Genomic DNA, 21,975 nt, shown 5'->3' on the forward strand with positions numbered 1-21,975 from the left:
TGAGCCCAGAAAGCATAAAACACCATAAAAATCAGGCACATCTGCTGATAATTTTAGCATATAATTGCCAACCAAAGTGGCTCTGAATTACGGATAAATCTTGGCAATCAATCCGACTCCGTACTTTTTCAAAGCTATGGATTCCTGAATCGACTGGGGAATCGAGATGCACCACCAAAAGATGATCTAAACAATTCATTTTTTTTAATGACAAAGAACCCTTGCAGAAGCCAACAATGACAAGATGAACCCTGCCAAAAAAAAGTATATATAAGGAGGATTCTGAAAACCGGGCGCAATAGAAAATCCTGTGGGCTCTCTCTCTCTTTATGCGCAATTACGCATGGTAAAATGAGTAAATAATATAACTAATACAATCGTTTGTATGTACAATCTATTTGGAGTGTGTTGAGCATATATAGTTGAGCTTTACTAAATCCTCTCTTGGATCATGTTTTTTATGAGAAAATTGTTTCAGTTCAAAAAATTGATATATTTATGGCCGTTGATCTTTGGATCGCCGAGAAAACCTGCATACAAGTCAGATTTCAGCAGTACAAAAGCTGGTCTCCACTGTAGATCTGTGTTAAGTGTTAGAAAAAATTAAAATTAAATTAAAATTAAAAAAGTCCTTGATAACTCGATTGTAACTACAGTCGACTGTAGCAAAAATTAACCCTATAATCAGCCGGGTGATAACCGTACTATAAATAGCGGGAAGAGGAGGGAAAGGATGCGGAGATTCGCGAGTGGGAGAACCAATAAGCTGGTGGGTTTGGTGTAAAAGTCTCTGTTTTCACGGTCTTCTCTCTCACCTTATCTTCTTCTTTTTCTTCTTCTGTAATGGAGGGGTCACCAATTACAGTAGACACAATCAATCCCAAGGTAACACCTCTTCTTCTTCTTCTTCTTCTTCTTCTTCTTCTTCTTCTTCTTCTTCTTCTTCTTCTTGCAGGGAGTTTTGAATTTGGTCGTGGTGTGTTTGGATGAGTAGATTGCTGGGCTCTTTTTGGTTTTGGGATTGGTTGAGTTTATGGAATGAGGGGGAGGAGGGGAGAAATTTGAGACGTTGGACTTCGTTTTTGTTGTTTCGTGGCGAGTTTCTTGTGAACGAGACGTTGTTTGGTTGCATTTTTGCTGTTTCAGATTGAACCGCGCGTTGAAACTCTCTCTCTCTCTCTCTCTCTCTCTCTCTCTGACCTGTCCTTTTCTTAGGGTTGGATATCAGACCGGGCCACCTCGATTTGAAGCCCATTAGGACCACACCAGACTCAGGGTCATCCCCAACTCTTGTCAGGCTTGGGCTCAGATTTTGAATCAGTGCCGATAACCCGCCGCTGACATGCCCACGTCGGGCTGGTCAGCCGGGCAAGGCGAGTCGAGCCGGAGCCGATAGAAAGGAAGCTGCCAGAAACGGGAAAACTAGCCCAGCAGAGAGAGAGGGAGAGCGATGCCTGCCGGAAAAGTGGGGTTCGGCGAGACTGCAACCCCCTCCTTTCCTGCTGTCCTCCTGCACCCACAAGTTGCTGGCAGTGCCACCACTGGCCGCCCTGTTTCAAACCCGGTGCTCCGGCATCTCAAACACAGGAGAGAGAGAAGAAGAAAGTTGTTCACCTCTCTCTGTCACATCGATGCTGTAGCCATGACAGCTGGCTGCAATTTGGCCGGCCTCTTCTTTTCTTGGTTTTTTTGTATTTTGTGGCCGGCAAAATTGCCGGGATGGTGTTGCCATCCTAAAAGGAGGTGCCATTTTCAGCCATTGGGTGGCCGGAAAATGGCGACTTCCTTTTTTTTCTTTTTTTTCTTTTCTTTTTTTTCTTTTTTGTGATTTGTTAGTGTTTTCGTAACCAAAAACCTGAAAACCAGGTTTTTGGCCATCCAAACAGCTCAGTTAAGCTGGATTTTGCCAAAACCCAAGGTTTTAGGCAAAATCATCCAAACTGTACCTAAGATTGCCTTGTAAAATTCAAAATTTTCATGCCGAATTATAGAAATTTACTGGAATCTCCCTGCAAATCTATAAAGCTACAAAGCCGTCATCAACACTTAAATGGTAAAGATTTAGATTTGGATTTGATTATAAATTCAGAATTTATTGATATACATGTTCAACAATATCGCAAGTTTCAGTATTTAGGGTCTGTAGTACAATAGAATGGTGGATTTGAAAAAGATATCACTTTTAATGCCGGACATGCTAGTGGCATTTTATGTGATAAAAGAGTTCTTCTATTGAAAGAATGTTTTTGCAAAACTTCTATAAGACCAGCACTATTATATGGAGTCGAATGTTGGTTAACTAAAAAGAGACAAAAAGACAGGGCATGTTACAGAGATGTGTATGCTAAGATGGATGTATGAAGCTACAAGAAAAACTAAAATTAAAAATGAATATATTATAATTAGCCTAGAAATCAAACTAATAAAAGACAAAATAAGTGAATGCCGTTTAAAATGGTTGGGCATAAAGCATGAAGACCTCTCACCTCTCCTGTGAGAAAGGTTGACATGATACAAGTACAAGGAACTAGAAAAAGTGAAAGACCATTAAAGACTTAGAAAGAGACAGCTAGAAGTGATATGAAGGATTATAAAGTGACCAAAATTATAGCTCTAGATAGGAATGAAGAAGTAAGACTGCAAAGCCGACCCCCAGTAGTTGGAAAGGGCCTGATGAACATGATGACACATGCCTAACCTATCAAGTTGAATCTCTATCTGTACGGTAGAAAGCAAAGAGAAACCCTCTTTGTTAGTTATCTTTGCAGTTATCCATCTGCACTATGAAGCAATTTTCATCTGTTTGGGACCAGCCTATGTCACCTGGCATTTTAACTTGTTTGAGCTATGTATTGAAAGTGGGAATCAGAACTCCTCACGGGAGGGTTGGTTTCTGAGGACTTAGCAACTCAGATCCTAATCATTTATAACTAAAGCTGATGGTCATTTGATTATTCATATTGGCTCAGAGTTAATAATGATGTTATCCCAGGTCACCAATTTATCAGCAGCATTATGTTTAGGAGCAAATGGCAAATATTGTGATATGGTGATGTCAGTTGCCCCTTGTCACATATTGATCCACCATCTCATTTATCACAATTTCCAATGGTTGAGGTCAGCGACATGACATAATATATTTGAAACATTAAAATAATTGTGTTGGTTGGATTAGTGCCCATTTCTTCCCCTTAATCCTCATCTCCCTGGATAAGTTTTATTTTTAGTATTATGTTGATTGAATTTATTCATCAAATTGCTCATTTATCAGATGGTTGGAGTTTTTTTTTCCTCTTAATCCTTATATCCCTGGATAATTTTTTAATTTAATCTTTTATGTGTGCCGCTTGCATCTTCTCCATAAATCAAAATTTCCACAACTTCTCTCTGGACTTGGGGCTCAAGACAAGACTTAGGTTGGTTGGCATCCCAAGTCATTTTCATCTCTATTTCCTATTATCACCATCATGGCATCTGTAGGCTAGGCCATCCAAGTCATTCAAGTGGCTCAAAATTCACACTTGCATCTGACCAGTTGAATTTGCCTAGCCCAACTCGGAAATGGCTACATGGTCTTTCTGCATGACATTTTGATCTTAGTAAAATAGGTGCATGGCATAGATTTTGTGCTTTGTAGATTCTTAATTTCAACTAGTACAGGCATGTGGTGGCCCATTAAATTACTTTGAATGTGTATGTAATGTAATTTGGCACATTTAGCCTCTGATGCTCATTGCTAGTTTACATATTTTTGTTTTCTTTTTATATAGTAGAAGTATAGATTCGTAGTTTGCATATGTAATGGGTACAGTAATGCAAAATTTCATGTTGTATAATAATCTCGTGCTTCTTTTATACATAGACGGAAGGCTACAACCAGAAACTTTCTGAGAAAAATAATGCTTCTTGTTTTCCTTAGGTTGTAAAATGTGAGTACGCTGTGCGTGGAGAGATTGTGACCCATGCCCAGGTAAATATAATATGCTAGTAGGTTATTTCCTTTTACAATTTTTTAATGTGTCAGTAATATTTTCTTTCAAGTGCGATGATTTCTTGTCTCAGCTGCAGGTTTGGAAATAAGTCTTGCTAGTTGCTACTGCCACATGTAGCTTAACATAAGTTTTTTTTCCAAAAAATCACCTGAATCTTATTCTAAATTTTGAAAGTGCCCCTGAATTTTCGACAACTAGCAGAACAAAATGGTGGACCCTTGATGTTTGTTTCTATCAAGGTCACTGTATGTCTGTTTACTTTGGAAATGCGTGTTCTTATCATTTGTCATTTTTTAGAATAAGTTCCATGTGATGATGATTCTGAGATTTTTCATTGGCAGCGTTTGCAACAAGAGCTGAAAGCAAATCCTGGTTCTCTTTCCTTTGATGAGGTGTGTGTTGTTTCTGACTATAGAGCTTAATCATACTCGAGAAGCATATCAGCTTGGCACTAAATCTCCCGATTATTATCACAATAATCCTGTGTCTTTAAATAATGCATTCTTTTCTGAACCATATGGTTTCAAAAATATAGCTATATGGTATTTTGATGATTTACTAGTTGATTATTTCCTTTCTTCCACACATGAGTATCTAGGATTCTAGAGCATTTGTTCTGGGAGTTAGCTTATAGGCTTTCAACCAAACATGAGCTTAAGCATTTTTTTGCTTCATGCATAATGTTAAAGGGTTCTTCTCTAACAACGGTTGATTTTTATGTATAAATGTGTTTTCATGCTTCTTTTCATTGTAAACTATTAACTTGGTGTATTGCTGATCTTTATTTTTTTACTAAAACTGAATGTTTGCATAAACTCTCACTAGTTCCATGTGAGTGACAGCATAACTTTTTTAAAATGCTCTCTCCTCAAGTTTGCAACACATGAAAGGTTTTGAATTCAACCCATGTTACTATATGCCACATGCATAAATCATTTCTGTGATGTTTGGACTTTCTTATGTAGATACTTTACTGCAACATTGGAAATCCTCAGTCTCTTGGACAGCAGCCAATCACCTTTTTCAGGGAGGTTAGTAGGTTTGCTAATTTTTTTTATTAATAAAGCCTCTTTATGAACTATATACCATATTCTTCTGTTTGTTTTACAGGTTCTTGCGTTGTGTGATCATCCAGCCCTCCTTGGCAAGGATGAAACTCATGTCTTGTTCAGGTAATTGGGTCATCTACAGTGGTGAAATTGGATGGACTGTGAGCCTTTGTTTATTAGTTAGGAGTTCTGATTAGCTTTCATAAGAATAATGATTTAAAGGCCGTATTAATATACAGAGACTACAACTAAGGGAAACTTTGTAATTTGTTTATCTAGTTAATTTTAACAATTAGCAATGACCTGAGAGTCCATTATGGAGACTTTGTATTGGATATTTTTGGAAAGCTGTCACTAGATCAGCCTAAGCTACATGCACCATATGTATCTGAATCATGTCCGGTGTAAAATGTTGTATGTATTGTTGAAGCTCTGAAAGCAAATGCTGAAACCGAGGCAGAGAGAGAGAGAGAGACGGCAGTATGAAAAATAGAACTCGTTAAACACATTAGGGCTGCTCTCTATGTTAAATAGAGAGAGGCCAAAAGAATAAATTACCTTTAGGTCCCTTATTAAGAAAATAATTCAAATAACCTCCAAACTAAGAAGGTTTAACCTTAAACCACCTATTCTCAACACTCCCCCTCAAGCTGGAGCATAGATATCAATCATGCTCAGCTTGTCACAACATTTTGAGAAATTTGGTCTAGCAAGGGGTTTTGTAAACATATCTGCAACTTGATCTTCCGACTTTAGATATCTGGTAGTGATATGTCCAGCTTGAACCATATCTCTTACATAGTGGCAATCCACTTCAATGTGCTTCGTTCTCTCATGAAAGACAGGATTGTTCGCTATATATGTTGCAGCCTTGTTATCACACATCATGGTCATAGGAGAGGAAACCTTCACCTGAAGGTCATAAAAAACAGTACGAACCCACATCAATTCCGCAGTTGTTTGGGCCATAGCCCGGTATTCTGATTCTGCACTAGACCTAGAAACCACATTTTGTTTCTTACTTCTCCAAGAAATCAAGTTGTCTCTCAGAAACACACAGAATCCTGTGGTAGATTTTCTATCCACTACAGATCCTGCATAGTCAGCATCAGAATAGACCACTATCTCCAGAGTTTCACCTTTCCTGAACAATAACCCCTTTCCAAGAGAAGATTTTAGATATCTGAGAATCATAATAGATGCATTTCAGTATACCTCAGTCGGTTTGTCCATAAACTGGCTAACTTTGCTTACTGCTAAAGCAATATCTGGCCTGGTCACAGTTACATACAGTAGCTTCCCTACAAGGGAGCGATAGCTTTTGCTATCAACCGGTTTTGACCCTTCTTCAAACAGTTGAACTTTATAGTCCATGGGAATATTTGCTGGTTTAGCTCCCAACATTCTCATTTCCTTTAATAAGTCAAGAACATACTTCTGTTGAGACAACACCATCCATTCACGGCTCCTGGCAACTTCTATACCCAGAAAATACCTGAGTGAACCAAGGTCTTTTGTAACAAAGTGTTTTTGAAGATGAGCCTTTGTGGCTTCAATAGCTTTCTCATCATCTCCTGTAAGAATGATGTCATCCATATATACCACCATAACAACTATGCCAGAGCCAGTTTTCTTGATAAATAGTGTATGATCTGTTGCTGACCTATTAAAGTCAAAGCGTGACATCACTTCAAACAACTTTTGAAACCATGCACGAGGACTTTTTTTCAGGCCATAAATCGCCTTCCTCAATCTACACACCTTCTGACACTCCCCCTCAACCTCAAATCCTGAAGGTTGTTGCATGTAAACGGTCTCAGATAGATCCCATATAGAAATGCATTTTTCACATCTAATTGGTACAAGCTCCAACCATGCTGAACAGCTACTGAGAGAACAAGACGAATGGTACTCATCCGTGCAACAGGAGAAAAGGTTTCAAAGAAATCAATACCATATGTCTGAGTATACCCTTTTGCTACTAATCTGGCCTTATACCGTTCAATGGAACCATCAGATTTGTACTTTATTGTATATACCCATTTACATCCAACAATGACAGCATCTGCTGGGGAATCAACTAGATCCCATGTATGCTGAGATATTAAAGCATCAATTTCTTCTTGCATAGCCAGCTTTCAGCGAGTATCAAGCTCTGCCTGCTGATAGTTCAGAGGAAAAGTTTCAGCAGATAAGGCTGAAATAAAAGATTTCATCTGATTTCCAATTCTGGCATCGGAGACAAAATGAGATATGGGATATAAGGTACATTGTCGTGTCCCCTTTCGTAGAGCAATAGGCCTGTTATCATCATCATGAAGATCACTATTGTCAGTAGAACTTACCTCAGGGGAAGAAGAAGATGAAGGCACTTGCGGAGGTGGATCTCTACGCACATATACCAATGGAGGATTATGAAATCTGGAAGAGGATGAAGGTTGGTTCGGGAATGAGGGCACGGATTCCAAAGGAAAAGAGGTATAGGTAATGGACAAGACTCAGCTGGATCAACCTGCAGCGTGGAACTGGTACTAGAGTAATATGGAGTGGATTCCAAGAAAGAGACATTCGCACTGACATACTCTCGGCGAGAAGTAGGATCATAACATCGATATCCCTTTTGATTTTTGGGATAACCTATAAATATGCATTTTGTAGCTTGAGCAACTAATTTATCACGGTCAGAGCCAAGTTTGTGTACAAAACAAACACATCCAAATACTTTGGGCGAGAGGGAGAAGAGGGGGGTATTGGGTTTTAGGATATGAATTGGAATTTGATCACCCACAGAAGATGAAGGCATGCGGTTGATCAGATAGCAAGCAGTTGTAATCGCATCACCCCAGTATAACGCAGAAACATTGGATTGAATCATAATGGTCCTGGCAACATCAAGCAGGTGACGATGTTTTCGCTCAGCCACCCCATTTTGTTGAGATGAATAGGCACAAGAAGTTTGGGGTTGGATGCCATTATCTTGGTAAAATTGTAATAGACCTTTTGATTTAAACTCGAGAGCATTATCAGTGCGAACAATCTTGACAATAGATTCAAACTGAGTTTTTATTTCAAGAATTAAAGATTGGAGAATACTTGGAACTTCATATCGTTCCTTTATTAAAAACACCCATGACAACTTAGAGAAATCATCAACAATAACTAGATAGTGTCGACACTGAGTCCTAGTAGGAGTAAGCTCAAAGACTTTATTACTAGACTGACTCTGACTCGAAGGGAATGAACTTCGATGATGCTTGCCCAGCTGACACGCTTCACACTGAAATGATGTGGTGGAAGGAATCTGAGGAAAGATCGACCAAAGCTTTGACAATGAAGGATGACCAAGACGACGATGCCACTGAACAAGACTGAATGAATGTTCCACTGCAGCATGAACAGTACCCATTGGATGATGTAGGTTGTAAATTCTATTTTCTTCATAGCCTCCACCAATCTTCTTCCCTGTCAGCAAATCCTGAAAATGACAACCCATTGGATCAAATATTACTCTACAGTTTTGTTCTTTTATAAGGAAACTAACAGAGAGTAAACTTTGAGGAAAGTTTGGAGCATGAAGAGCATTTTTCAACTGTAGTGAGGAGGATATAGAAATATTTCCCTGACCAACAACCGGGGAAGAGCTCCCATCGGCTAATGAGACTCCAAGTTGAGCCTTAATATCCTTTAGATCTGAAAAAACAAGTGAATTTCCACACAAATGTCTGGATGCACCAGAGTCAATAATCCACTTACTGTCAGTCGGATGAAGATGATTTCCGGTTGAATAGGCAACACCAGCTACAGGAGGGGTGGAACTCAAAGGTCGAAGAGCTACCAGCTCATCATATTCAGCACGACTAAGGGTGATACTACTTTCACTTGCAGAGATATTTTCCTGTGCCTTTGTTGCCTCGAGAGTAGTAACATTTGCTTTAGGAGCATAAGACTTTGATGAAGAAGAGGTTGGCCGACCATGCTTATCCCAGCAACGATCTTCTAAATGTCCAGTTTTTCCACAGAATGTACATTGAAGTTTTCCTCTGCCTCCCATACCTCGTCCACGACCTCGTCCTCTGATATTCTGTATATTTCCACGCCCAAAACCAGATGAGACAACAAGAGCAGATGACTGAATCACAGGCTGAGATTGTGGAAGAGAGATCGCAAGTCTACTCAAACGATTGTATGCCTCAGCAAGAGTAGGTACATCTGATCCAGTCAACATTTGAACTTTTGCAACAGAAAATTCTGAGGAGAGACCTGTAAGAAACCGAGCAACCATAGTTTGTTCTTGATGATCCTTTTGCTTCGAGCAACAAAGGGGCCTGTGAGCATTGAGTCTTTCAAACGCAGCTTTGACAGAAGCATAATATTGGGACAATGTTTGATCTCCCTGCTGCAAATTATATATCTCATGTTCGACTTGCAGGATACGACTCACATTAGTCTCTTGTGAGTACGTATCTCGAAGATTATCCCACATCTGTTTGGCTGTATGATAGTAAATTAATCCATCGGCAATATAGGGTTCGACACTATTCATGATCCATGACATAACTATGTCATTATCTTCATCCCAAGTAACATATTTTCCAATCTTTTCATTAGGTTCATCTTCCAATAAAATATGTTTTCTACGATGTCCAGATACAAACATCATAAAAGTTCGGGACCACCTGGCATAGTTAGTTTCATTCAACCTTACAGAGGAACCATACGAGAAGGGATTTGCAAAAGCCTTATATTCCTCAATATGTTCAGTTTTGGAGTCACATTTCGAAGATTCACCCATACTGATTATTGAATCCTATTTCAACAAAAAAAATAAGACTTACTCACGTGAACAACAGGTGTTATAACCCCACGTCAGGCAAGTCCAAGACTACACAAGTTGTCACACCAGAAAAGAAGCCTTGACAGGTGACAAATGTGTCCACACAGCAACAGCAAAACAAAACTTTTCACACGCCAATGCTACGATATGGCCCAAACAATAGAATCACGCAACATATGTTTCCACACAGCAGCAGTTCTAATTAAGAAACTTGTCACAGGCCAATACTACGACACAGCCTGCTGCTGCCAAAAAAAATGCTATTAACATCTGTTTTCGCAGCACTCTTGCTACGACTGAAAAGCTCACGACACAGCAGGAATCACGCCTACCAATACTACGACACAGCCTGCTGCTTCCAAAAAAAAATTGCTATTAACATCTGTTTTCGCAGCACTTATGCTACGACTGAAAAACTCACGACACAGCAGAAATCACGTCTGCTGATATTCATGTTCTGAAAATGAACAGCCAAATAATATCCGAGAAGAACTCGACACCCAGATTCACAACAAATGACAGCATGTTCTGAAAAACTGGAAGAAAGCATTTCACGACTCAGCAGGGAACTCGTCAACCAGATTCACAACAAATGACAGCATGTTATAGCTGGAAGAAAAACATTTCACGACTCAGCAGGGAACTCGACAACCAGATTCACAACCCACGATAATAGGAGCACGCAGAAGCATAGAGATCACGACTCCCAGAAATTTTCGGTTGGTTTTTTTTTTCAGCAACCAAAAAAAACTTTTTATATGCAGATCTTAAGGACCCACACTCATCGTGTCAAAGATCTGTCATCAGAGAAAAAAAATGAATCGACACACCTATTTCCACCTCTTTCAGACTTTCAGTTTTATTTGATTTTTTTTTCTGTGTTGTGTAGATCGATCACACTCCCGAGATCTACCTCTCTGATACCATGTTGAAGCCCTGAAAGCAAATGCTGAAACCGAGGCAGAGAGAGAGACGGCAGTGTGAAAAATAGAACTCGTTAAACACATTAGGGCTGCTCTCTATGTTAAATAGAGAGAGGCCAAAAGAATAAATTACCTCTAGGTCCCTTATTAAGAAAATAATTCAAATAACCTCCAAACTAAGAAGGTTTAACCTTAAACCACCTATTCTCAACATGTATTGTACCGTATCTTACAATATGTATCATTACTATAAGGAATATTGATACTATATGCACTCATACCACGGTACACTCATACCACGATAAGAGTGCTATCATAGTTGTATTGTATGTATCATATGATACAGGCTCGTATTGTACGATACAGGGTCAACATACTTAAAAAATGGTTGAATCGTAATTTTTCAATTTGGGGTTTTAAAGACCTCTTGAGGGACGATCGTCTCATTTTGTATAAGTCATTAGAGAGGTATCCGCACACCCTAGGATTCGTGAGAGCGATTTGAGGGCTGATCCATGTGCAAGGGAGAGAGCTTTTGCGGTTTCCTAAAGTAAAAGTGCATTTCCACCATTTTTTCACTCAAGGAAGCAAGTTAAGCTAAAAAATCTTTATTATGAATAAAATTGCAAAGCTACCCTCCAAAAACTTTTCACCTCATGGAGCACTGCCCCCTATAACCCCTCGTCAACTTACCACGAAGTTGGATCCACAAAAATTAAAGATTTATATCAAGGTAGAAATCGGGCTCCACACTCCAACAAAGATGGCATCAGATGATCTGGCATGACAATGAGGCACTCAAGTAATGAGTGAAAACCGATTGAAAATCGAGTGCAACTATTTTCATAATATTTTTTTATGTGTAATATGAAAGTATAAGTTTTGTGGCATGTTCTTAATTGCAAGATATTTAATATTTTGCATTGTTCTTGTGAGATAGTTAATGTTTGATGATGTCTTATTCTGCTTATAGAGACATAAATGCTTCATATGTGATTTTATGGTTGTATTTTTTGCAATTCATTATTGGTTCATGTGTAATGAATTTTTTATAATTTTTGCTAGTTTTTCTGTTTTTCATGATTTTTTTGGAATTTTTTGAAATTTTTATTAAAATATGAATTTTTACAATATGATACGATATGTATCTTATTTTTGGGCCGAAGTCCATTACGGGTAACGATACAATATTTACAACCTTGGTGAATATGATGGAACTGCTCCACTGCGATGATAATCATGCATCCATCAATGTAGTCTCTGAAATTGTTTATCTGCTAGGTGCTTGTGGGTAGCATCATTAAAAACTTATTTTGTCTGTATCTCTAACCGTAAGATGGTTTTGTAAGTGTGAATACCAAGTCTTACAAGGTTGAATTGAAATCCTCATGGTGTTTGCCGTGCATTCATTTTCTTTCCATTCTATCACTGAAACAATCCACAACTGGAGCAACTTGGTCTGAACTAGTTGCAAGCTTTCCCCTGCTTTGATTCAGTCTACTTGGTTGCTTCATCAGGGATTGAAAATTTCAGTTATCAACCTGGTGTCATAGCACAAGTTTCTTGACTGTAAATCCTCAGCTAGGATTCAGTTTGTAGAGCTCAGAGCAAGCAGACTCCAGAAGAAACTTTATGCAAAGCAATCTTTAGTTTAGTGTGCACCTGATTGTGCTTTGTTTATTTCAAAGAATCATAACTGGTTGAAAAATCATTTCCCCATGATTAATTTGCATCCACATTTGTATCCATTAAACCCTGTACATTTTACTGTGCTAACAATGCCCATTGAATATGTTTTCAGTTCTGATTCGATTACTAGAGCTTCCCAAATTTTGGATCAGATTCCTGGAAGAGCTACTGGTGCATACAGTCATAGTCAGGTATTTGACACATTGGAGCATGCAAGCTTGAATTTGAGAAAATTTTGTGGCCATAAGGATTGGCACTGGACTTGTAACCTATTATTCCTGAACTGATTACAGGGAATCAAGGGATTGCGGGATGCTATAGCAGAAGGAATTGCTGCTCGTGATGGTTTCCCATGCAATTCAGATGATATCTTCCTGACAGATGGAGCGAGCCCTGCTGTATAGATTTCATCTGCTTTTCTTTTCTGATGACATAATTGTAGTTGCAATCTTTATACCACAATCTCAAGAAGCATTAGCACTTCTGTTTTTCTTGCTATGTCTCAGGTTCATATGATGATGCAATTGCTTTTAAGATCTGAAAAAGATGGGATTCTGTGCCCAATTCCTCAATACCCTCTATACTCTGCATCCATCGCTCTCCATGGTGGCACTCTTGTATGCTCTCTCTCTCTCTCTCTCTCTCTCTCTCTCTCTCTCTCTCTCTCTCTCTCTCTCTCTCTCTCTCTCTCTCTCTCTCTCTGTGTGTGTGTGTGTGTGTCTGTCTATCTATCTATCTATCTATCTATCTATATATATATATATATATATATATATATGTGTGTGTGTGTGTGTGTGTGTGTGTGTGTGTGTGTGTGTGTGCATAAGATTTCTAGATGTGGCTGTCACGTTATTTGACATAGGATAATAAATCATTCCACCACTAAAATGCTGACACTAAGAGCTAGATTATAAAAGAGTGCTTTGACTTGTCTGTGCATCAGGTTTATCAACCATCTGCACGTTTCAATGCATGTCTCTATGTGGTTTGGAACTTTTTCATGTCAAAATTGATTTATGGCTTTGCTTCAGCCCATGGTGTACAGAATTCTCATTTATTTATTTCTTGTTCTGTGCTTGTGAAGGATTTGAGTTTAGCATTTTTTTCTGGTTGTCATATTTCCTGTTTGACCTTTTAGTACTTTGGTCTTGACACGGTTTTTCCTTAATTCTTTCTCCAGACCTATAGCATTCCACCTTCACAATGTAGATTGTCCCACTTGTACTGATTTTTTAGATTGTTTGGGCATTTAGTGCTTTTATGGTGCAAATTGCGTTTTTTAATAAAACACATTCCTAAGCTTGAATATTTAAGACCAATATACTGTATTCACTATTCAGTCATCCAGACTTGATTATATATAGTTGACAAGAAGCGGGAGGATGCATCTGATTTGTAACCGTGGTTTTGTTTTCAGGTTCCATATTACTTAGATGAAGCATCAGGGTGGGGTCTAGAGGTTTCTGAGCTTAAGAATCAATTGGAAGAGGCTCAATCAAAAGGAATAACAGTTAGAGCCTTGGCAGTAATAAATCCTGGAAACCCAACTGGTCAGGTGAGCCCTAGCTGTTTATTTACATGGAATTGTTATGGAAGGTGAGAAATTAATATATACTCTTTTCATTATTTTCTCATGATTTTTTTTCTCCTGTCATTTCAATGGAACTATCAGAAGCATGTAATTTGATTTTTTCTTTTAATTTTTGAGTGGCTTGTTAGCGGTTTAGCCATATGTCTCTATTAAGACAACAATGTGTGGTGGTCCAGCTTTCTAGTAAAGTAAGGAGGCTTCTGAGAGGTATATTGGGTTTAAATGTTTAATCAAAGTTATTTGCAGTTATGGGCTTTTCTGTGAAGGCCACAATAAATAAAGGTCTAAATCAATGTTCTGTATCGGTATCGACCCTGAATTGATTGGCCAACGATTCAGCTGTATCGGCCGAGACCGATACTCAAGTGAATCGTTCTGTATCAGCCAAAAAATAATTAAAAAACATTATGTGACATTCAGAATGTGACACGTGTTAAAACCATTAAAATAATATTAAAATATTTAAAAAATAATTTTTAATATTTTTACATTTATTAAAAAATACCCGATTCAGGGGTGATGTGTATTGATTTTCTGCCGATACGATACTGTATCGGCCAATACGCACCGATACTGACAACATTGGTCTAAATGATTAGCTTTTTAATGAGAATAAAAAGTAGGGATTTATGATAAATGACATATTACAGAGTACAGTATCTGCAGAAACACTTAAGTGGAGAACTCCCGTAATATGCTAACATATATGCAATTTGAATATTCACTTTTCATATTGCAAATGTGTTATTGATATTAGGAAATTATTTAAAAATTAAAAAAGCCTGATTGTTGTCACATTTGTGTCTAGGTTTTTAAATTAATAACAAAATATTTTTTTCAAACTAAAAAACCATCCTGGTTGAGATATACTCGAGATATCTACAGTATTAGTACTGATCATAGTCACAAATATTGGTATCGGCTATGTCTCAGCGAGGCTATTTCTCTTGATATTATAGGTTTGGTAATAAATCTCGGGAAAATCTTGTGGCTTAAAATTTTTAAAATATATATATAACAAAAATAAGTAAGAAAATATCATTCTTAGAGAATTATGTATATATAATAAAAGAAATAAGTAAAAGAAAGAAGAAAAACATATTTAAGATGTAGAAAATAAAATAAAAAAATGTAAAAATAATTGATAATATCATGATATTATCACAAGAATGTTGCAATATTCTCGTGATAATATCATGATATTATCAAATTGGCGATACTTTCAAAATATCATGATATTTTACCTATAATATGTTTGCTGAAAATACACAATAATATTGTGCTATTTTGAAAATATCATTGATATTTGTGATGTGGTACTGATCTTTCTCTCTTGCTATTGTGGTACCAATAATATCTCTTATGTGGCCTTTGGAACATCCTATTATCTTTCTTATGTACTTTATTGACACAAATATTTCTCTGTATGTCTAATGTGGAAAAAGGATGATTGTGTTGGTTGTTAAAGAAATTTGTGAGAGAAGGTACTTTGACTCCATCAATTTGCCCTCACCTTTTCTATTAATATGACTGCCCGTCTAGGTCCTTGCAGAGAAGAATCAGCATGATATTGTTGAATTCTGTAAGATGGAAGGTCTAGTTCTGCTTGCCGATGAGGTGGGTTGTTGTTTTTCATCACTAAAATCTAAGTCTACATAAGCAATATATTCACTCATCATGTCAACTTTGTTTTCAACTATTTTGGCTCAAAAAAATTAGTGGAATTTGCATTGTGCATTTTAATGGTCTTCAATACTTTTTGCGAAATTGGTAAATGCAGGTGTATCAGGAAAACATTTATGTTGATAATAAGAAGTTCAATTCTTTCAAGAAAGTTTCAAGGTCTATGGGATATGGGGAAGAGGACATTGCTTTGGTGTCATTTCAATCAGTTTCGAAAGGTTTTTACTTCTGATCTCATTTACTATTGGTCCCTAGATGATCAAAATATTGTTCATCAACTATGTCACATAGGTGCGGGTGTGGGTGCGGATGCGGGTGCAGGTGTGGGTGCGGCGATGCAGCACTTTAAAAAAACTTGGGTGCGGGGGTGCGGGGAGGGTATATATATATATATATATATATATATATATATATATATATATATATATATATATATATATATATATAAATTTTAACAGTTTTAAGATAACACTATGTGTATGTGTGTGCATTTATGTATTTATATATAATATAGATAAAAATAGACTTGATTAGGGTTAACTGAATCTACTTTTGGATAGAAATGGACTTCAGTATGGTTGACTCCACCTAACATAAAGGAAGCTGTGTCCAAGTGTCGCACCCGCCTGGGTGCGGGTGCGACGCGGGTGTGGTGCCCTGTTAAAAGAGTCCGTGTGACATAGTTCATCAATCTGCAAATGACATAATATTTTGGGTATAACAATGTATTGTGGTGTGGTGCTTTCACTTTAATAAATGTTATGATTATAAGATGATCAGGTTCTTAGATTATCATTGTTCTGTTTGTTTGTTTCTTCATTTGGGCTTCGTTAGTTAGATTTGTAGGATTCTCAAAATTTTACAGGAGTACCAATGTCTTATTTGGAAAACAAAAAGCCGCACTGCTGTTTTCTCTTGAACCAAACACTGTAGGTCATCAGATAAGATAGCTAGACCAGATAGGATTGTGCTAACTTAGAGGGGAGTAATGTTTAAATTCAGCTGGGCTGCTCTCCATCTTGACTATGAAAAATGGGAGAAAAAAAATAAACATATTATGAGTCTTTCTCATGACTAAGATCTAGTGTTTTGGTTTTAAAACTAACTAGTCCTTAGCCCTGTGGAGCATGGATAGTGGTTTGAAGTTTGAACTGATTATGATTAGGTATATCTAAATTTATACTATTCCAGTAAAAGCTTGTCAACTACTTCCAAACCATCTTGTTGGAAATCCACTATATAATCATTTCATAAACATGGCTTAAAAACTAGTGCCCTCAAACCTGAAACTAAATTTTGACACAACGAGGGTGTTTCTAACCTGGACCTGGACAGGGGTGGACAATAAGTCGGGCTACCCAAGTACAACTCAGCTCATTTGTGTATATACTATATAACTAAGCTGAGATCTAGCACAAGTCCAGGATCATTTGTGTAAATGCTTCGAGCATGATCATCTCCATAAAGCTTGATTAAGCTCGAGTAGGCTCAATTAGGCTCATTAAATGTGTGAATACACTTTTTGTTACACAAAAGACAATGCGTACCTATCATAGAGGTGTCTTATTTCAGTTTTTTTTAATTAAAATCAACCAGCTCAAGCTTGAACATATTCGGCGAAGGCCTAATGATGCTCCAGTTAGAAGGTTGGAGAAATGGGAAAATATATTAGTTAAAAGAGGTCGGGGTAGGCCTAGGAAGACTTGGATGGAGATGATAGGAAAGGATATGAATGCTTTGAACCTCACCGAGGACATGGCGTTGGATAGAAATGATTGGAGGAAAAGGATTCATGTGGAAGACCCAAAATGAATTTCTTTTTTGGTTCATATCGCTGACCCCAATTGTTTTGGGATGAAGGCGTAGTTGTTGTTGTTTGTTGTAACCAGCTCAAGCCAAGCCGAGCCAGGCTCACTCAATCTTGAATAGAGACCAGCTTGAACAAAGCTGTTCAGCTCAGCTTGAGCTGGAGCTGAGCTCGAACATGCTTTTTCTTCTTTTTTCTGGCCAATCTTGAACAGCAGAGGCTCGTCTTCAGCTTGGTCAAGTGTAGCCCTAGAGCTGGATTCAAGGCTAGAAAAGAGCAACTTGTTAACCATAGAAGCCAAGGAAGTTGATAATGATTGACTGCCCAAATCAGACTCTGGACTTCGGTTGGCCCAGTCCAACTCCAAGCTGATTATCTAGATTATGGATTTAGTTCCTTGATTTATTTCATCTATTTATGATGGATACACTGATTGAGTTCTCCAGAATCCATACCTAGTCTTGCCACTACATAACTTTGTTGGCATTTATTTATTCAATATCGATTTGTGGATATGAAGAGGTAAGACTTTTGTTAGTTTGTTTCAGAGAAATCTGTGACAATCTTTTATTTGTGGAAGTTGGTATTTGATGCTAATCGTTAGGAATTAAGTGAATATGTAATATTTTGACCTTGATAGGCTATTATGGAGAATGTGGAAAAAGAGGAGGGTACATGGAGGTCACTGGTTTTAGCGCCAGAGTAAGGGAGCAAATTTACAAGGTTGCATCTGTTAACTTGTGTTCAAATATCTCTGGTCAGATTCTGGCAAGCCTTGTCATGAATCCCCCGAAGGTATGCTTCTGTTTATCTTCTTTTTTGCTGCTTTTGCTTTCTGCGAAGTAAACCTGTTAATAATGCAGGTTGGAGATATGTCTTTTGATTCTTACTCTGCTGAAAAAGGTGGGATTCTTTCATCTCTTGCAAGGCGTGCTAAGGTAAAGGCATCTTCTACTGTCGCTGCTGCTGTTTTTTTTTTGTGGTAGATCTTTTGCGCTTAAAAAATAAGTCCTTAACAGCTTTGCTGCCATGTCTGAGGTTCTGGCAGCTTTTTCATAAAAACTACGGCTATTAATTGAAGAAATGTCCTTGTTTTTGTATAATTTCATGGCACTGTGGATTTGGTTTTTAGGTCCTATATCTCAGTCTGCAGATCAATACTCATCTTTTGATGAGAGTCACTAGTTGACGTATCTTCACACGACTCACCTGCAGTCAAGTATAGTTTGCATGGACTTAATCAATGGCCTGAGTCTTGATCAATGTGCAAACTGTTACTAACATTTGATCTGTTCAAACCATCAGCAGTTCAATAAACTTCTAATATTTCTACTGCTGGTTTCCTCACGCTACTCTCAAATAGATTGTAAGCTAAACTAGTATATAAAGCAGTACTGAGACAACAAATTACATAGCTCCATGTGCATTAAATGTGTATAGCTTTCTACCAATCCTAACCCATTGATTGTGAAATTCAGATGCTTGAAGATGCATTTAACAGTTTAGAAGGTGTTACCTGCAACAAAGCTGAGGGAGCAATGTACCTCTTTCCTCGTATCCGCCTGCCACAAAGAGCGATGGAAGCTGCGCAAGCAGCAAAAACTGCACCTGATTCATTCTATGCGTGTCGCCTTCTCGAAGCCACAGGAATTGTTGTTGTTCCTGGGTCTGGCTTTGGTCAGGTTAGACTGCTACCAGAAGCCTGATGTTCATGTTTGTTGTATCACAGTGCTCCTTTCCTCAACAAAGTGCTTTTTCACAATTTTATTAGCTTCTTCTTAGCAAACAACATTAACCGTCCTTGATTTCAAAAGTTACGGGGGTAAAAAGATACAGATCTCCTCATGTCCTTGGTACTGGGCATAGTGGTTCACACTGCAACAGCTATGTGTTGCATGGTATAGCTTTTCTTTGTCGTTTTCTGTCTAGAGCAATATATAGGTGACTAAAGTTTGGATGTAAAGTGGGAGACATCTTCGTTGCAGTGTATCCTTCCAGACCAAATGTTTCGGTCTATTGCCATCTCCTTCATCCGAGAAATTGATGGAGAACATACTAGGACTTCCCGTTCATGTTTGAATGGTGGTCCCAGCAGGTCGTGCTTTGAGCACCATTTTCATGTGGAATGTAGTTTCCACATACTGATATGAACACAATCACTTCTCATCATTTCTGAACGTGTTGTAGTCTCTCTCTCTCTCTCTCTCTCTCTCTCTCTCTCTCTCTCTCTCTCTCTCTCTCATTAAAGCACCATCTTTGGTTGATTTTCTTGTTTATGAAACTGTGGTTTGGTCTTCAGCTTTAGCAAAAACTTGTCATTGAATCCCTGGCTTTTGTTGTTTTGCTGGTGCCTGAAACTGTGTTTTGGCTTGCCAAGGTGCCGGGAACATGGCACTTCAGGTGTACCATACTTCCCCAAGAGGACAAGATTCCGACTGTCATCTCCAGGTTGACAGAGTTCCATAAAGCCTTCATGGCAGAGTTTCGTGATTAAAACGACTTAAGAGGTATCAGACTGGCCTTGTTCTTGTTTAATTTAAATAAATAATATTTATGGCATCCACATTTTCCAATGATGCTTCCTGGACTTTGTTGTCCAAGGCTGTGTAATGAGTGCTCTTCTTTTTCATCTTTGATAAATAGTCTTTGTATTGGAAAAAATGCTAATTCCATTTTATTTGGAATTTCATTTATGAACCTCTCTCATGTGAAGCAGCAAATTTTCCTTTGGTAGTCTTGGTCAGATTGGTTGTAAGCATCAACCTTGTCTTATGTCGCATGTGCTGTGAACTGAGTGTTGTTTGGATTGCTTCATCGGGAGAAGCATACCCTGCCTTTGGAATGATCATGTTTGGATCATGCTCATGGGATTTTTTGATAAATTCTCTCTGATCTCGCATGCTAGTTCACGCAAGAGGTAGAAGAGGTTTTTTCCACAAATGGACATGTAGTTTTTGAACCAGAATCCTCATAGTTGTTTGCACGGATTCTTGATGTCTATGCAGATTTGGGGCCGGTGATTACAAAGTAAATGCTGTGTTCCAGGTGTTCCGTGTGTCCAATGTTTGTGTTGGACAAACGCCCCCTATATATCATCTTTTCCAAGAATGTGTACCAAATATATGACCAATGAACCAAGCCAACAACCTTCACAGATGATTTATGCACAACTATTTAACAAGGGCAACGGTTACCGGCCGACCATGAGTGCAGCCATGAATGGTTATATGAAATGGTAACACGGCCAGCCTAGTTGCTGGAATATAAGGGAAAGGCATGGTGATGGATTTCCCAAAAATACCTCATTCAAGAGAAATGAAAGAGAGGAAATGAAAGGCTTACTCATCACCATCAATGTCCTCACTAATGAACACAGGATGAAAGAAGCAAAAAAGAATAGATTGTTCACATTTCTTCCAATCTTTTCTGATGCCCTCCAATGTGAGGAGGCTCCGATGTACAGCCTGAATGATGTTGGATTTTTCGATTTCTCGAGTTCTTCAAAGTTCAAATCAGGCAAAGTAGCTAATTGGATATGAGATTTGAAATCTGGACTGTTGATTTCAAAATATCCTTTTTATTCCCGAAGGGTTTTGGTCGGTTGTATTTTCTGCTTTATCATGTGTAGCCACCATGTGGAAGTATTGCTTCTGTATCCTTTTGTGGCCTAGAATATTGCGATCACCACTTCTCAACCTTGGAAATAGACCTCTTAGCCTCGGGTATTCGACCATGACCTCCAACTTCTTATTCTTTTTTGTCTTTATCATGACATTTTTATGTTTTATTTTATTTGAGAAATATCTTAGTACTATTTTAAAATCTGCCATATTGGGTCGGATAAGACTCCATTTAAGCTATGTTTAGAAACTGGCAGCCGGGATGGGGGTTTATACATTTGGCAGATACATGGTCAGACTACCTTGGTGGTGGATGCTTGAAAACTGATAGCTGATACAGGAATTCATGCATTTGTAAGAGGAAGTGAGACTGTCACCCCTTTATATTTGCACTAAAAAGTAAGGAGTGGATCTGGCAGCTAACACTTTTGGAAACACATAAATAAGGGTGCACACAAGCTGGGTTCAAGCTGAGCTTAGGCTCAAAAAGCTCAGCTCATTCAGAAAAATACATGTTCAAGCTTGGATTGAGGCTCGAATCGGGCTGGGCTCAAGCCAAGTTTTTTTGAAAAAAAAAATCCAAAAAAATTTATTCATATCCTAAAACTAGCTACTGTATGACTATTAATGGAGCTTAACTAAACTCTAATGCTTGATCAAGTTTGGATCGCTTATATTTAAAGAGCTTGAGCTCATGTTCAAGCTCGGCCTGTTTATTTACTCGGATGACCTGTTTACTTACTCGGATGAGTCCAAGCTGGCAAGCTGGTCTTAAACAAACCGAGCT

The 21,975-nt window shown here is 38.1% G+C and overlaps 1 protein-coding gene across 1 annotated transcript; it reads left to right on the plus strand.

Annotated features, from left to right (window-relative positions):
• Positions 1 to 750: 750 nt before the first annotated feature.
• Positions 751 to 20,265, plus strand: LOC149831822 (alanine aminotransferase 2-like). The gene is made up of 15 exons (XM_090012248.1): positions 751 to 885; positions 3,920 to 3,970; positions 4,334 to 4,384; positions 4,958 to 5,023; positions 5,103 to 5,164; positions 12,600 to 12,678; positions 12,781 to 12,885; positions 12,994 to 13,104; positions 13,905 to 14,042; positions 15,621 to 15,695; positions 15,859 to 15,979; positions 18,209 to 18,363; positions 18,432 to 18,506; positions 19,047 to 19,250; positions 19,946 to 20,265. Exons 1-15 carry the CDS (start codon positions 844 to 846, stop codon positions 20,060 to 20,062), a joined length of 1,452 nt encoding a protein of 483 aa, XP_089868374.1. The 5' UTR covers positions 751 to 843; the 3' UTR covers positions 20,063 to 20,265.
• The last annotated feature ends 1,710 nt before the right edge of the window (positions 20,266 to 21,975 follow it).

Source organism: Nuphar pumila, chromosome 7, assembly GCF_984573655.1.
Source record: "Nuphar pumila chromosome 7, dmNupPumi1.hap1.1, whole genome shotgun sequence".
In the NCBI taxonomy this organism is placed as follows: Eukaryota; Viridiplantae; Streptophyta; class Magnoliopsida; order Nymphaeales; family Nymphaeaceae; genus Nuphar; species Nuphar pumila.